At 33.4% G+C, this 18,988-nt stretch overlaps 2 protein-coding genes across 2 annotated transcripts; both read left to right on the plus strand.

Annotated features, from left to right (window-relative positions):
- Positions 1-1,738: 1,738 nt before the first annotated feature.
- LOC132723684 (uncharacterized) lies at positions 1,739-9,213 on the plus strand. Its single transcript, XM_060708449.1, has 2 exons — positions 1,739-1,896; positions 4,921-9,213. The coding sequence occupies exon 2, from the start codon at positions 5,027-5,029 to the stop codon at positions 8,267-8,269; it is 3,243 nt and encodes a 1,080-aa protein (XP_060564432.1). The 5' UTR covers positions 1,739-1,896; positions 4,921-5,026; the 3' UTR covers positions 8,270-9,213.
- Positions 9,214-10,895: 1,682 nt separating this feature from the next.
- On the plus strand, positions 10,896-16,791 carry LOC132723687 (uncharacterized). The gene is made up of 2 exons (XM_060708457.1): positions 10,896-10,981; positions 13,902-16,791. The coding sequence occupies exon 2, from the start codon at positions 14,000-14,002 to the stop codon at positions 16,388-16,390; it is 2,391 nt and encodes a 796-aa protein (XP_060564440.1). The 5' UTR covers positions 10,896-10,981; positions 13,902-13,999; the 3' UTR covers positions 16,391-16,791.
- The last annotated feature ends 2,197 nt before the right edge of the window (positions 16,792-18,988 follow it).

Genomic DNA, 18,988 nt, shown 5'->3' on the forward strand with positions numbered 1-18,988 from the left:
TAAGTTTTTCGAATGGTTTTTTCGAGCCTTTTCCAACCCAGTTGTATTCTAGGGCAACTTCCTGAGACAAAGTGTGAGACATAACATGGCGAACAATGCTCTCCCAATTAGACATAAATTTGCTGTCTGAAATGAAATAAAAACAATTTTTGCAGTCGGGTAAAGTAATTTGTGTTTAATGCGAAGTTACACTTCAAATTAAATTTACACAAAGTTTTGTATACACTCTACTGCAATGAGTGGTGTAACTGTTAAAAAGTCTAGTAACAAAGCAGAATTTTGCAAATAACTCATAATCAATCATAATTACCTATTTATACTCAGAACAGATTGTATGAGCTTAACACTTCAGTGCTAATTGTAGCTTGTCAATTTTTACTAACTTGCAATTTTTTTGCAGTTATCACAATAAATTCAGATGTAAAACTATAAACATATCATATTTTAAGCTGATAAACACTGATAGAATTAAATGGTTTTAATTTCATTACAAAAATCAAATTCATTCTGGCTTGTTTACCTTATTTTCCTTTACCAATTCGCCATTTTGTATTAATCACATGACCTGGTCACGTGGATAGTATAACAGGTTTTAAAACACTAATTCCGTGCAGGTTTAAATACATTACTATATTAGAAGGGTTTATTTAAAAGATTAAAGTAAAAAACTCTAGATCTACTTACATTTTTCAGTGTTGAGAAATTGCAGTCTAATACAAATTTATTTAGATCTATCTGTAAACACGTCCACGCAGCTTCGAAATCAAGCGAGGGAAAGGATGGGTAGTGCCAAAATGATCCTATTTTCATTCATTGATAACATAACTAGAGGTTAATTAGAGTTCAGAGTGGAAGATTCCGGAGGTTTATTATGGTTATTCCAGCACATGTATAATTGCTTTAGATTATACATCAGATCTTTAAGATTTCTATAGATCTATTGATACATATCCCCTAATACTGCATAGCATAGGCTTTGGTCATTTCTAGACTCAAAAAGTAATTATTTCTTACATTTCTCATTTAATTTATATGAGTATTTCTTGAATGTGACAATATTGAACATGGCTTCAAAAAAACATTATAAACTTTAGTCTTTACTCATTGTAGTGTACTGTTTATATACAGTAAAATATCTACATGCATATCTGTCTTTAAAAAAATAAATTTTGGGTCAGGTGCAGTAATTAATATATTTGACGAAAATGTATCGTTGGTCAAACGTTGGCCCAACGTCTGTTTTAAAGTACATATTTATCGTTAGTGGGCCAATACAGAAATGTCGCTGGCGTTAACATATAGTTGGTTCGACGTTGGGCCAACAACTGCATTTATAGTACATGTTAATTAGAGTTGGGCCAACCATGGCCCAACAACGATTTTCCTATGACGATTTTCCGTGGTTGGCCCAACCACTGCATGTTTACAGGGATGTACCTCCCAATTCCTACCACTATGCCAGGCGCCAGGCGGATAGAAATCGGTAACCATTCATTTTAACTACCTCGCGGCTCACGAAGCGGCCATTTCGGAACGAGTCCCACGAGAAACATTCATCCTTCAATTAACGCTCCCCGTGGGGCTCGAACCTTCGACCTCCCGATCCGAAGGCGGACGCCTTAACCACTAGGCCAACGGTACCGGCTCATATATTGGAAATAAACTTGTCAACAACTCCCAGCATTAAATTACTATTTGTTTACATGTTTAGTTTCTTAGCATAGGTTCAACCGAAAAACCGCATCCTTTCTCCTTATCCGGAGACTGACGGAAAGGGCCGAGTAGTTGCGATTGGTTCAGTATACATGTATAAACAAAATTGGGATTTTCTGAAAATTGGCTGCGCATGCGCGTTGAAAATACATGAAACTGATCTGCGGCTGATCTACATAATTTGTAAGTAGTTTTATTTTGCATATTTCTAAATTGTACCATATGACATAAAGGATGTGAATAGTAAACGATTTAATTGACATTAATTAGTTCATAGATACACCAGTTAAACACTGTTAAAGGTTAAATTAAATTCATTAATTGTAACGTGAAATATATCTACTAGCTGCTATATGCTACGTATCATAATCATGGTAAATGTGTTACGTAAAACCTTTCTTTGTGTGCATAAATGTGTAATTTATTTGTTATAGATTATACATGTATATCTTGATAATGTAATGAATTCGTCGTTTTCTGGTCGACTGAGTTATTGTTTGTCTGTATGTACCGACCTATCTACATGTACATATTGATTGTTGTGTAATTTATATATAAATGTCACACTTTGTTCATGCATGAGGGATATTAGCGAGATGTTTGTATGTGTTCTAGGCTTAATGATGGTTCATCCGCCCCTGTAAGGAACCAGGACATCTCACCATTCATGTCCTTTTTAGGTTATACGACGGATTTATATTATGTAATATAAATCCATGGTTACACTGTGTATTTTGCCTAAAAGGTGACTTAATTAATTTTGAATTCAGTAATTTACTTAGTAAATCGTACTTAAAAATAAAATATTGTTTGTTTCCCCTCCCGCTACCTAACAACAAAAAACACAGATACCCCCCTCCCCCCCCCAAAAAAAAAATAATAATAATAAAATGAAATAATAAAAAAATGACTGCTTAGCAAAAACCAATATATTTTGTAATTACACATGGAATGAGATGTCTATTTTTTAAATTGTAAATGTATACTGAACAAAATATACTGAACAAAAAGGAAACTTTAAGTGAGTGTATTAAAAAATTAAAAAAATCAAAATGTCACATAAAAGAAACTTTCCCTGTATTTAAGTCAGATATACACAAATATGAAAATCAGGAATAAAGTAGATTTATAAATATGTATTGGAAGATTATTTTATTGCGATGTTTTTGTGGAAAAAAATTTTGCTAAGGGTTTATCCGAAAGTAGTGAAATAGTAGTTAAAATGCAAAAGGGGTCGATAACCTAAATCACAAATTAATATCGGGTATGACCACCTTCAATATGAAGGACTTTCGCGAGGGTGGGCTACATGGACGTCGACCATGGTTGTGTTTTGAGGCGACGTCGCCATGCGAATCGTGTTAATTGGACACGAACACACAACGCTGGCTTAGACAACATTGGAATAGCGTTCTTTTCCGGTTTTCCTTTCATCGTGCTGATGGCAGGGTTCGAGTATACCGTAGGAGAAATTAACGTTATGCAGACTGCTGCGTACTTGAAGGAGATCGTTTTGGGGATGGGGTTCTGTCTTGGTCTGGGCGGGCATTGCACATGGCTTTCGCACTAATTCCCTTATCGAAGGGAATTTGAAAGCCCAACGCTACCGAGATGAAATTCTTGCGAGGCATGTTATATCGTACTATTTCAAATAATGCCAATATCACTCTTTTTCAACATGATAATGCCGTAAGTCATACAGCTAGGGACACTGGGCGAATAACATTGCATTTATTTAACTGGCCTGCCAAAAGCCTGATCTAAATCCCATTGAACACTTGAGATAATTTGGAGACGTCGTCCTTTTCCACCGCCATTTAGCTAAGACAAGCCTTCACATACATATCAACGCGCTGATCCGTTCTATGCGCCAACGATGCCAGGTAGTCCTTCATGCATAAAGTGGTCATACCAGTTATTAATTTGTGATTTTGTTGGACGACCCCTTCTGCATTTTAATTACCATTTTACTTCTCTTGGAATATTCGGCTTTTCTAAAGGTATGCGATGCACAGCTGACCATTCTTTCGCAGCCATTTTACGCGTGCGTTCAATACTTATAACATTTTGCTTTGCATTTTATTGCAATATATAATGTAATATGATAAAAGCGGGATTAAACTCGAAAGCGAAACGTTCTTTTGTACTTTAAAAGACGGATGGACCCTCATTAAACACAAAAAACAGAACATGGCGTCTCCTCTGTCTTGAAAAAGTGACGAAATTCTACAGGAAATATTGTTGAGTGGTCCTTTATTAAAATTGCTCAAATAGTCCGCAAAACATTCGCCTGTTAGATTATTATGAAACTGTGCAGCAATGATCATTAGGTCGTCCTTTGCAAAAAGGCAATGAAAATGGTTCCGGTCTGTTGAACAAAATTGCCACCAGAAATAAAGATCGAAATAAGTCTTAAATGGCATTCCCCTCAGTCGCTTAATCAGTTTTGACGAACTCTACATGAATGATCCCTAATTAAGTGATCTTTTAATAACATTCCTTGAAAACATTGTATTTCCGGTCTGATGAATAAGATAGCTATCAAAGCTGAAAATATAAATACGATTTAAGTATTGATAGATTTCATATAAAACTCTTAAGAAATAATCCTTAGGTAATACTTTACTTACGAGTTAAATTTGTTAAGGTTTGCTCAACAAAATGACCGCTTGAGCTGAAAAAAGAAAAAAATAACTAACGTTATAAACCACATTCCTGTCTTAATCACTTGGTAGATTTTGATACAGCAATTATCTAGGAAATTGCTCAAATCGTTCCGGTCTGTTGTGGTACATGAACTTTATTCTCTGATTATCGAAGAAATCAATGTCATCATTGCCCTGTTTTTTAGAAATGTCAAAAGCTATAATTTAATGAGTATTTAGACTAATTTTAAATTTCAATTAGGAACTTCATTGTACTACACTTGTCTTCATCCAGATCACTTGTAACAAATAACATGTATATCCAAACTCCTGGGACTACTTATTTTGCATACGCCATAGACTTTGAAGAAAAAGTTTGAACGTCTGTAAAAAAAAATGTTTCTTTCGACCTTGATGATGACCGTAATTGATGGATCCATCCAGTGTTTATCACTTGCTATTTTCTGTAAAATGCTTTATTGTAGAAATCAAGGCAGACACATTAGTTTATTACTTTATTATACATTATGCAATTGCTTACGCTGTTATGATTTTTTTTCAGAACGTGTTATTTTTGGAACATTGACAGAATCGTGAAAAGTGGAAAGAGAGTCAGGAGATGTTTTGTTTATTTACATAATTAATTAATTATATGAGAAAGGAACAAAATGGAAGTCGACAAAGAATTGGAGACCGAACTAAGACATTATCCATCAAACTTTGACCTTTATGATGAAGTCCAATTAATGTCTAAAGATTACATTCAGAAAATTAAGGCGAAGTTAGTTAACGAGCTTGAATCCAGTCCTTACGACACTGCCATGGAAACAATTCGAGCTTGGAACCTTATATCCTTTCTTTGTTTCATTTTGGGGAATGAAGAAGATGCGTTCGAGTATAATTCTAAAGTTTTGAAGGGTAGCAAAGATAACGCTACTGGTTTATGTAATAAGGCATGGTTTTTGTTGAAGATGCAAGAACAATACAGTGTTATCAAAGAGTTATGTAAACAGGTAAATGGTCTGATTAAAAATGAGGTTGATTTGTTGTTTGCTAAGGCAGAAAAGGCATTTTGTTATTCAAGATTTGGTATTAATCGATATGAAAAATCCCGCAAGTTATTCGAAGAAGTACTTGGCGAAATTCATGAGCAGAACCTGCTTTCTGGTAAAACAGATGATTCTGAGCAACAATTCATTCAAATAGACAATTACTGTGTTTGGAACTTTGGTTACGCCCTTACATTCAGACGAGCGTTAAATTGGAATAATGCACATGATGGATCGTCATTTGATTTATCCAAAAAGGCACATATCAAGGTTTGTGATCTGTATAGTCGTATCATTCATCTGAAAGGAAACAGCGAGTGTCTTAAACGGTACCAAGCAAGATCATACGTTGAATTAGGGTCACTAATTTACAGTGTTAGGGAAAATAAAGATACATTTCCAAATGGAATAAAGAATGTCTTACCAGAGCATCAAGATCTTTGGTTAAAAACCAATGAATTTTATATTAAAGCAAACTATCTCTGCCCAAATGATGTATTTGTATTGGAAAAATGTGGTAAACATTTCCGATACAAAAAAAATCTTGGCAAGTCCATTTCTTTTCTCAAACAAGCACTTGCTATAAGAGAGACTGCTTTTTCTCATCACCATCTTGCATTAAGCTTGAAACGACAGCTGGAAAGTAAAAGACAACAAAACTATCCTGCCTTTGCCAATGATAATCGTGAAGAAATCAAGGTAAAGAAAAATCTTGCCAGTAAATTCGAACAAGTAGAAAGTCATCTTCAACCGCCAAAGCCGGAGAAATATTTAACATCTACATGTACATCTCAGTCAAACGCATCGAACTGTCATAGTAAAACGATTAAAAAACAAAACTATCCACAAATGAGATTGAACAACATGTCTAGTTTGTCAGATCAATATGTACCACCTGAAGAAATCCAGAATTTTGAATTCAGATCAAATACTACATCCAAAATGAATGTTGAAATACCGACCAACTTATCAGATCACACAGACATTGAACAAGCATGTGACATGTTAAAAAATGCATCATTGGAATCAGGTTGTGAAAGATTGTCAATTTTTCCTAATGTACAAATGAATGATTGTGATACGGAAGATAATATGAAATGTTTATCTTTTAAATCCGGTTATGAAACATTGTCGACTGCTTCTAGATCTAATGTACAAATGTATGATTGTGCTACGGAAGATAACACGAAATGTTTATCTTTGGATTCAGACTATGGAACAATGTCATATTCTTCTAATGTGTCAATGAACGAGTATGATGCGGGAACTAGCATGAAACCCATAGAAGGAAATGCTTCAGCAAAAGCTGTTAATGCCGATTTTTCCTTCAAAGTAGAAACAATGAGACCACATAATAATAATAATCATAATCGGCGTAATCGGGGAAGAAGAAGTTTTAACCAGAACTATTCCAGCATTAAGCAACACTTTCAAGCTACTTCAGAATCACGCTATGGTTACAACGGTCGTAATGATGCATATGTCCGGTCTGGAGCACGTGGGAAAAGGAAACCAAATAGGTATTTCAGAAACGGTAGTCGTTCCGGAGGTCGAGCGGCAATCAATGACAAGATGGCGTTTATGAAAATGATTAAAAGTCCTCTAAAACCACAGTTCATTGACGAAAAGCAACATACAGAAACCATAAAACAAATCATATATCATTTAGATAAATCTGTTGAATTATCAAATAACTCTGGAGCTATTTATGACAAAGGCATGCTATACAGACAAATTGGAGAATACGACAAAGCTTTATCTACATTTAAGATACTCATCAGAAACGAAGGTGGACATTGCTCACTTGTACAATTATCAAATGCGTTTGAACAATCAGGCCTATGTCTTTACGACATTTTGTCGCAGTCAGACGAGGAAAACCATTGTAAGGAGGATGACATGAGAACGTATTTCAAGAAGTCAATAGAAATATCCTGTTCAATTGTTTCAAAAATTCCGTTTCTTAAAGATTGTTGGGTGTCGGCTCCTACGTTAAAAGAGTTTCTATCCGGACAAGCAAAAACCACTGAACATCTTAAAGACTTATTCTTCCTGTCAAAGAAGTTTGAAAATTATGGCGAAGCGATAAAAATTCTCAAAGATCTAAAAGAACTGACTGCAGATGAAAATGAAAGGACTAAATTAGATATACAGCTTGTTGAAAACTACCTCAGTAATGGAAATTATGACGACGCTTTACTTGCCCTAGATGCGATTGTTTGTCTACAAAATGGGTATGAACATATCGATGAAAAAATGTATTTGCAGGCTCACATTGAAGGAGGAATCGTTGCGTTGAAACAAAAGTCATTTGTAATGGCACGCCTTCGACTGAGAAATGCTCTTGATTTCTATAGACATAATCAAAATGTTCATGACAATGAAGGCCATGAAAACGATACTAATACAGAAGATGAAAACTTTGATGTATTCATTCTTTGCAATGAGAATTTGGAGGAGAAATGTATGAGCTTAGTGCATATTTTAACCGCTTTTGAGCTCAGAGTAACGATTAACTTTCAGGAATTGTTACCAGGGACTTCAAAAATGTCCGGAATATGTCGACAATTTCGACATTCGAAGCACTTTCTGCTGGTTATCGATGAAAAACAATTAAAAAGAATAGATGAACATTACTTTGAAATGATGCAAGAAGTCGTTTTGAATAGAAATTATGGTCATATATTGATTATTAAGACCAGTAAAGATGCAAAGGTACCTTCCCACCTTTCAAAATACCCCAGTATGGAAATGAATGTTGGGGCTGATGAGGTTCCTGAAAACTGTTTCGAAAACGAGGGTCTATGTGAAACGATTAAAGCACTTCTGATCAAGCTGGCCAGCAGCAAGCAAGCAGCATAAGTCTAAAGATTATCATAATTTGAAACAAAGGTTTAAATGACCTTTTCATTGATGAGGCAAATTAAATTCACAAAGTTTTAAATTATGTAATGTTTTGGGTGCCAAGTCTTCCTACGCAGAAGCAAGCAAACAGCATAAGTCAAAAGATATCCTAATAGGAAACAAAGGAAAAAATGAACGTTGATATGTGTGGAAAATGAATTTCACAGAGTTTTAAATTGTGCAATGTATTTGTGCCACATCTTCCAAAGAATGTTAAAAAGGACGTAAGGCTCTGTTTTAAACTGTCAGAACTTTCCTTAATGGGACAGTAGTACTTTGATTCTTTTTAATAAAATATTTAGATTTATTGTGTATTTATTGTAGAAATTCAGAATGTGAAAAAAAAAAAGACAAAAACTATTAAGTCTGCTGTTTTCATCTTACAATTCCACCATCATTTCGTTTATCTTTTTCATGTATTTAATCTTTCAAAGCGTTCGTGAACGACTTGAGTTTGTTATTCATTTGAAAAGGTATTTTGACTGAAAGAACATTAATTACAAATGTTTAATACCGGGTATGCTAATTAAGTTGCTAATAAAGTCAGTATATACGAGAATGATTAAAGATAACGACACAATAAGGCTTACATAACTACATTATATTCAACGTTCAATTAATAAGATAATGTTTAATATAAAGGTCATTATCTTTGTATATTTGCATTGTCAATATAGAATAATCAGTTGTTTAAACACTTGTACATTAGGTATAATTAAGATTTTCAGTTCTCTATCTGTACATATACATTCCTTATACATATACATTTATTTAAATGCAGCCTATGTAGATTATAGAATTTTGTAGATTAATATATAAATAGTTTCTGTTTATATTGACATGAAGTGAAAGCATGTGATTGATAATTTGTTTTGACCATGAATAAACAATGAACATTGTGATTATTTTAACTATTTAGTTTTGCAGAATGCATTGCGAAAAATAAATGCTTATGATTTATAAGCTCCGTGCCCCCTGTCCCCCATGAGTATATATATTTTCAAAAGTGAAACTAACGGGTAATTCTCATAGAACCCCTATATTACTAGTAAGAAATATATAATTATTGATGTCTCTCATTTTTTAGAGAAAATATGGCCGTACACTAATTTCATACGCCCGTTTGTAAAACTGGAGGTACTATATTGGAACGCCTGGGACGGACGGCGTCCAATTTTGTCCTGGGCATATCTCTACACGCATGGGGGATTTTAACGAAACTTAATAGAATTGTTCACGAACGTTCATCATTGTGAGGTCTAAATTCAAGTCCCTGTGGCCAAGGTCAATGCCACACATAGAGGCCAAAGTTCAGAAAACAATATGAAGATGTGTTTAGTAATCATTTTTAGCTCGACTATTCGATAAGAATAAGCTAGAAGAGCTATTGTAGTCACCCGAAGTCCGCGTCGGCTTAACCACGTAATTATGTTAAAGTTTTTGTAATACCTCAATTATTTTCAAAGTCCATTGACATATGGCTTTGAAACTTTGAACACTTTTTCACCATCATAACCCCAACCTGTAGACAGGAGGAGATAACTGTATCAAGCATTTTGACACAATTATGCCCCTTTTTCGACTTAGAATTTATGTTAAAGTTTTTGTAATACCTCCAATATTTTCAAAGTCCATTGACATACATTTTGACAGAATTATGCCCCTTTTTCGACTTAGAATTTACTTTAAAGTTTTTGTAATACCTCAAATATTTTCAAAGTCCATTGACATATGGCTTTGAAACTTTGCACACTTGTTCACCATCATTACCCCAACCTGTAAACAGGAGGAGGTAACTGTATCAAGCATTTTTTTCTCTAACAAGCACTAAGAATAGTCGAGCGTTGATGTCCTTCCGACAGCTCTTGTTAAGGTGATAGCAATACAAATGGTAACTATCATGACTACATGTGTAACTCACTTAATTCTAGTTAATATTTGCAAAGTCAAGGCCACTGGAGATGTAGAGAATATCTCCTAAACATGCATGGCGGAATTAACTAACCGTTAAAAATAACCCAATTTGATAAAAGTTTAAAGACTTTTTGGCAAAGTAATTCATGAAAAATAACCCAGGTTCAGTTCTCAACGCATTAGCTCAAGTTTCAACCTGGTATAAATTTAATATTACACGGAATTCTGTCACCGTTGCAAACAGTACATCATTTAGATTTCTTATTATGTTTGTAAAAAACCAAAGTACAAAATATATACCTGTTCAAATAATACGGATTTATTTAGTTAGGCTACCTTTGTATTATTATAACAGTGGGCGGTATAGATTTTGCTTTCAACATAATTTGATAAAACTTTGTATTTGTTATTCTATTTAATTATGCATTTAAATTAATCGAATTTTCTTAAATCACTGTAAATAACTAATATACTTTGTCTTAAAGTCTAATATACTTTGTCTTAAAGTCTATCTTCAACGAGTTTGAATTTTATTTTTCCATACCGATCTACCCAGAATTTCTATTGTTAACCTAAGTCAAAGGAAGAATTTGCCGGTCTGTACCGTAATAACGACTTTTAAACATGACACTTATCGACGGTATCAGTTGGACACCGATAAGAACGATATATAGTTGCCCATACATGTCCAATATAAAAAGTGCACTAGAAAACTCACACATACGCGCATCAACAGGGTATGTAATTGTCATTCAGGTAAGATATTTTAATTATAACACTAGTAATTATGTGATCTGTTATATATTAACAGTTTAAGGAGATGATGCTTAAAAATATTCATTCCATATAAACAATATTTTTTATACATCTAAATATTGTTCTAGATTTTAATGGAAAATTTATCAAGAGAGATAAAATAAAATGCCGAGTATTGAAAATGATTTTAAAAAATAAATTGAATGACCATAAGCACTTTCAATGATGTCGAACTGAAGACCCTTGAACCTAATCAGTAGCACGATCCGAATCACTGTTGAATTAGATACAAACCATTTTACTATCGTTTTCGGGTGAACGCTGTACAACAGTGCGAATAAAATGGTTTTTAACGTTCGTAGATTTTAAATAACAGTGTGTTTTACTTGATAAAGGCCCATTATTCATCAGAAATGCTTTTATTTTTATTTCTCCATGTTTAGCTCGTTTTTTAAACAAATACATGTAGATGTATTGTTACAGTCACATCGAGGTTGCCGATGCAATTGCAATTGCTTTTTGACAATTAGAACATTTAAAGTGATTTAAGTTTTTTTGGTATAGAATTAAAAATATTACTGATTTTAATTTCACACTGAACGCTACTTTCTTCATGAAAACGATATGATGCTCATGTTTGCCCCACACAATACACGTATTAATTTTCTAAGATGAATTTATATTACACAGAATTTAAATAGTTCGCAGTTTGCATACTAATGGTTTCGTATTTGGTCCATTCCTTAGGTTACTTATTTCAAGTTACTCTAATAAACTTCTATATATTTTACGATTCAGCAGAAATGCAAATTAAAAAAAACATATAAGAAAACAGGTTACACCCGTGGGAATGAAATGTACAGAAAATAGACTTTATGGCTTTTTAAGTGTTTGTTGCAGTGCATTGTAGTCATCTCAGAAGTTTTATAAGGCCTAGAATTTATATACTTGATAAGAAAATAGTTTACTTGGCTGTACTAAAGCTATATCAACGATGATACAGGTGTCTAGTGTCGCAAATAATGCTACATATAGCATTGTCTAGTAGCACTCTATAAAAGTTACAAATCATAAAAATCTGGAAGAACGAAAGATGATTCCCCGGAAATATTAATCACAACAATGTTGCATGGAAAGTGCAGACTTGGTTTGATTGAGTCTGTACAAGAGGGATAATGAAAAGGTGTAACATCCCTCACGCCAGCACCGACTTAAGCGGTACTTAATTTTCAACTCTTTAAAGTGCTGGAATCAATAACCCTACCATTTAGAACCTTTATTTTTATCTTATTTTTGATATAGAAATAATAAGTCCACTTGATCCTCTTGTTTATTGGTTTATTGATTGCCATTATCAAGGTAAAAGTATGCATGGTTTTTAAGAAATACTGATCACCTTATAAACCAAATACCAGTGAAGGAAAATGTAAGTCTTTCCAAAATTATACGACGAAAAGACTGAATTGAATTGTCAATTCGGTCTAAACTCTATTAATTCGGTCTCAATTATAGTCAATCCGGTCCCAAAAATGCTCAATGCGGTCCCACAACAATAATCCGTTGGTCAAATTGACCCCGAAGATTGTAAATCCGAACCCATTTAATTTATTTAAAAGTGTTTTTTTTATTGTTATGCTAACGTTTGAAATATTGGTTATATCAAATAAGACCATAATATAAAACAGTTAATGATAAACAGATGTGATATAACTTGATTAAGGATAAATCTGGATATAATTTACACCGTAATCTGATCAACGATTATGTAACAACATTGCGACAGATAACGAGTAAAAAAATAATAAACAAAAGGTGTGGGTAAAAAAAAAAATCTTTTTTTTTCTCTTTCTCAACTTAAATTCGTGACCGAAGTAGAATGTACTATATAGGTTAATTAAACCCATAGCTATATAGATATGTACATATTTAATGCCAAATAAAGGATTCTTTTCTGATCTATATATTGATAATTTAAGAAAGTACTGTCATATTGATCAGCGCTGTCTCTTGTTACTTTTGGGTATACATGTTTCTTACTTCAAATTTTTATAAGCACTTGTGTTTATAGATTTTGATTAAGCTTTATATGACTTAGACATTTAAGTCTACTGGACATTGTGTGTGGGTTTTTTTTAATCAAAAACATAAACTTAATACATTTCATAAACAATGAATTTATATAGAATAATGTTAAACTAAAAGTATTACTGACAATAGAATTTGTTTTCTCGTTTCATCTTGGTGTGTTGAATTTGGAATAGTTAATTTCTGAAAAATCTTGTTTATGAAAATAAAAAAAGAAAGAAAATGAAAATAAATGGTGCCAATATAACTAGCGAACGGATGGACTATTTTGGGGGCGGGTTAATTTTGGACTAATTTGACTTGTTCCCAAAAGACTTCAAATCCCAGTTATATAGGTGAAAATAAGAAGTATCATCCTTAAGTGTATTTAAAGCTATACATCTGCTGCAAAAAATATTTAAATTTTAAAAAAGAATATACTTCATAAAATACTTGTATGAACAAAATATGGTAGTAAACAAGCGAATAGCGCATGACAATTCATTGCTAAACTTAAAATAAAAGATCAATATTTTGTTCCGGATTTTTTAATCTGTTTACGGACAATATCCATAGTTAATTACACAACTATTTCGGGAATCGACCATAAGTTTATGGAACCAATATAATTTTTCTGTTGATAAATTTACAAGATATATACATGTAAGTGTTAAAAATCCACAATAAGAATATTTATCACTTATACTTCGATCATGATTTTGATGAGGATTAAGAGCTTTCGTAGACACTAGGCCAGTGGTCAGTATTCCTTATTATTTCGTAAAGCTCGTATGTAGAGAAATCAAAACATGAGACTATTATACACAATGTGATTTACATACTTTTATTATTTCAGATTCTTTGAGAGACATGATATTGTCAGGATCATGGCAAGAGAGTAAGAAGATGTTACATTTGTGTAACGTGTAAGTTATCATATGAGAGAAATACAAAATGGAGGACGACATAGAAATTGTGAACAAGCTTGGGCAGTATCCTTCGAGCTTCGACCTTTATGAAGATGTTCAGTCAATGTCCAAAGATTGTCTTAAGAAGCATTTGGAAAGGTTAATTAAAGAGGTTGCATCCAATCCATACGACAATACCATGGAAAAGCTTCGAGCTTGGAATTTCATCTCGTTTCTAAGTTTCATTTTAGGAAATGAAAAAGATGCGTTTGAGTATAACTCAAAAGTGCTAGAGCGAAGCAAAGAAAATATCATGGGTTTATGTAATAAGGCGAGGTTTTTGTTAAAGATGCAAGAGAAATACCATGTTGTCAATGACTTGTGTAAACAGCTTGATGAAAGTATAAAACATAAGGGTAATATGTTGTTTGCAAAGGCAGAAAAGGCATTTCATTATTTATGTTTTGGCACAGAACGAAATAAAAAATCTCGTCACTTATTTGAGGAAGTTCTTGGTGAAATTCATAAGCAGAATATAGACGTTTCTGGTGACACAGATGATTCTGAAAATACATTAATGCAAACGGACAATTACTGTGTCTTGAACTTTAGTTACGCCCTTACATACAAACGAGCGTTAAACTTTACCAAAACTCATGACGTATCTTCATTTGATGTGACCACACAGCTAGATATAATAAAGAAGGTTTGTAATATTTATAGTCGTATCATCCATATTGAAGGAGGCAGTACATGTCTTAAACTTTACAAGGGAAGATCATGCGTTGAATTAGGGTCAATTGACTACTATATCGGGAAAAATAAGTCTGGATTTCAAAATGTAAATGGCATAAAAGATTTCTTACCGGGTCGAGAAGATCTGTGGTTGAGTACCAACGAATTTTATGAAAAAGCAGAATGTTTTTGTCCAAATGACGTGTTTGTTTTAGAAAGATGTGGTTCATATTTTCGATACGTAAACGATATCGACAAATCAATCTCTCTTCTCGAAAAAGCTATAACAATACGAGAAACTTCTTATTCCCATCATCATCTTGCACTTTCCCTAAAACGACAAGTGGAAAGTCATTTTCGACAACCTATGTCGAAAAAATATTTTATACCAACTACAAAACCATCGAATGATCGTAATAAGGCACATTTCGGGATCAAATGTTCATACAAACCAACGCTAATTAACAAAGAAAAACACATAGACACTATTAAACAAATTATTTTTCATTTAGACAAATCGTTTGAATTGTCAAGTAACTGTGGAGCTATTTATGACAAAGGCATGCTTTACAGACAAATTGGAGAACATGACAATGCTTTGGCCACATTTAAGACTCTCATTAGGAACAAGGAAGGACATTGTTCGCTTGTACAATTATCAAATGCTTATGAACAAGCAGGCCTTTGTCTTAATGACATGTTGTCGCAGTCAGAAGAAAAAGGTGAGGAGGTTGGTGACATGAAAACTTATTTCAAGAAGTCAATAGAATTATCCTGTTCGATTGTTTCGAAAATTCCGTTTCTTGGAGATTGTTGGGTGTCAGTTCCTACGTTTAAAGAGTTTCTATCCGGACAAGCAAAAACCACTGAACATCTTAAAGACTTATTCTTCCTGTCAAAGAAGTTTGAAAATTATGGCGAATCGATAAAAATTCTTAAAGACCTAAAAGAACTGACTGCAGATGAAAATGAAAGGACTAAATTAGATATACAGCTTGTTGAAAACTACCTCAGTAATGGAAATTATGACGACGCTGTACTTGCCCTAGATACGATTGTTTGTCTACCAAATGGGTATGGACTTATCGATGAAAAAATGTATTTGCGGGCTCACATTGAAGGGGGGATCGTTGCCTTGAAACAAGAATCATTTGAAATGGCACGCCTTCGATTGAGAAATGCCCTTGACTTCTATAGACATACTCAACATGTTCATAACATTGAAGGCCATGAAAACGATTCTAATACAGAAGATGAAACATTCGATGTATTCATTCTTTGCAACGAGAACTTGGAGGAGAAATGCATGAGCTTAGTGCATATTTTAACCGCTTTTGAGCTCAGAGTAACGATTAACTTTCAGGAATTGTTACCAGGAACTTCAAAAATGTCCGGAATATGTCGACAATTTCGACATTCGAAGCACTTTCTGCTGGTTATCGATGAAAAACAATTAAAAAGAATAGATGAACATTACTTTGAAATGATGCAAGAAGTCGTTTTGAATAGAAATTATGGTCATATATTGATTATTAAGACCTGTAAAGATGCAAAGGTACCTTCCCACCTTTCAAAATACCCCAGTATGGAAATGAATGTTGGGGCTGATGAGGTTCCTGAAAACTGTTTCGAAAACGAGGGTCTATGTCAAACGATTAAAGCACTTCTGATCAAGCTGGCCAGCAGCAAGCAAGCAGCATAAGTCTAAAGATTATCATAATTTGAAACAAAGGTTTAAATGACATTTTCATTGATGAGGCAAATTAAATTCACAAAGTTTTAAATTATGTAATGTTTTGTGTGTCAATTCTTCCCACGCAGAAGCACGCACACAGCATAAGTCAAAAGATATCCTAATATGAAACAAAGGGTAAAATGAACGTTGATATGTGTGGAAAATGAATTTCACAGAGTTTTAAATTGTTCAATGTATTTTGTGCCACATCTTCCAAAGAATGTTAAAAAGGACGTAAGGCTCTGTTTTAAATTGTCAGAACTTTCCTTAATGGGACAGTAGTACTTTGATTCTTTTTAATAAAATATTTAGATTTATTGTGTATTTATTGTAGAAATTCAGAATGTGAAAAAAAAAGACAAAGACTATTAAGTCTGCTGTTTTCATCTTACAATTACACCATCATTTCGTTTATCTTTTTCATGTATTTAATCTTTCAAAGCGTTCTTGAACGACTTGAGTTTGTTGTTCATTTGAAAAGGTATTTTGTCTGAAAGAACATTAATTACAAATGTTTAATACCGGGTATGCTAATTAAGTTGCTAATAAAGTCAGTATATAAGCGAATGATTAAAGATAACGACACAATAAGGCTTGCATAACTACATTATATTCAACGTTCAATATATTAAGATAATGTTTAATATAAAGGCCATTATCTTTGTATATTTGCATTGTCAATATAGAATAATCAGTTGTTTATACACTTGTATATGTAGGTATAGTTAAGATTTTCAGTTCTCTATCTGTACATATACATTCCTTATACATATACATATATTTAAATGCAGCCTATGTAGATTATAGAATTTTGTAAATCAATATATAAATAGTTTCTGTTAATATTGACATGAAGTGAAAGCATGTGATTGATAATTTGTTTTGACCATGAATAAACAATGAACATTGTGATTATTTTAACTATTTATTTTTGCAGAATACATTGCGAAAAATAAATGCTTATAATTTATAAGCTCCGTGCCCCCTGTCCCCCATGAGTATATATATTTTCAAAAGTGAAACTAACTGGTAATGCTCATAGAACCCCTATATTACTAGTAAGAAATATATAATTATTGATGTCTCTCATTTTTTAGAGAAAATATGGCCGTACACTAATTTTATACGCCCGTTTGTAAAACTGGAGGTACTATATTGGAACGCCTGGGACGGACGGACGGCGTCCAATTTTGTCCTGGGCATATCTCTACACGCATGGGGGACTTTAACGAAACTTAATAGAATTGTTCACGAACGTTCATCATTGTGAGGTCTAAATTCAAGTCCCTGTGGCCAAGGTCAATGCCACACATAGAGGCCAAAGTTCAGATAACAATATGAAGATGTGTTTAGTAATCATTTTTAGCTCGACTATTCAATTAGAATAAGTAGAGCTATTGTAGTCACCCGAGCGTCGGCGTCTGCGTCCGCGTCCGCGTCGGCTTTACCACTTATGTTAAAGTTTTTGTAATACCTCAATTATTTTCAAAGTCCATTGACATATGGCTTTATAACTTTGAACACTTGTTCACCATCATAACCCCAACCTGTAGACAGGAGGAGATAACTGTATCAAGCATTTTGACACAATTATGCCCCTTTTTCGACTTAGAATTTATGTTAAAGTTTTTGTAAAACCTCCAATATTTTCAAAGTCCATTGACATATGGCTTTGAAACTTTGCACACTTGTTCACCATCATGACCCCAACCTGTAGACAGGAGGAGATAACTGTATCAATCATTTTGACAGAATTATGCCCCTTTTTCTACTTAGAATTTATGTTAAAGTTTTTGTAATACCTCAAATATTTTCAAAGTCCATTGACATATGGCTTTGAAACTTTGCACACTTGTTCATCATCATCACCCCGACATGTAGACAGGAGGAGGTAACTGTATCAAGCATTTTGACAGAATAATGCCCCTTTTTCGACTTAGAATTTACTTTAAAGTTTTTGTAATACCTCAAATATTTTCAAAGTCCATTGACATATGGCTTTGAAACAACTTTGCACACTTGTTCACCATCACAACCCCAACCTGTAAACAGAAAGAGGTAACTGTATCAAGCATTTTTTTTTACTAACAAGCATTAAGAATAGTCGAGCGTTGCTGTCCTACCGACAGCTCTTGTTTAGGGGATAGCAACACAAATGGTAACTATCATGACTACATGTGTAACTCACTTAATTCTAGTTAATATTTGCAAAGTCAAGGTCACTGGAGATGATTAAAATACGAGTAGAGAATATCTCCTAAACATGCATGGCGGAATTAACTAACCGTTAAAAATAACCCAATTTGATAAAAGTTTAAAGACTTTTTGGCAAAGTAAATTCTCAACATGAAAAATAACCCAGGTTCAGTTCTCAACGCATTAGCTCAAGTTTCAACCTGGTATAAATTTAATATTACACGGAATTCTGTCACCGTTGCAAACAGTACATCATTTAGATTTCTTATTATGTTTGTAAAAAAACAAAGTACAAAATATATACCTGTTCAAATAATACGGTTTTATTTAGTTACCTTTGTATAACAGTGAGCGGTATAGATTTTGCTT

Source organism: Ruditapes philippinarum, unplaced genomic scaffold (assembly GCF_026571515.1).
Source record: "Ruditapes philippinarum isolate M1 unplaced genomic scaffold, ASM2657151v2 ctg359_1_1_1_1, whole genome shotgun sequence".
NCBI classification, from domain to species: domain Eukaryota; kingdom Metazoa; phylum Mollusca; class Bivalvia; order Venerida; family Veneridae; genus Ruditapes; species Ruditapes philippinarum.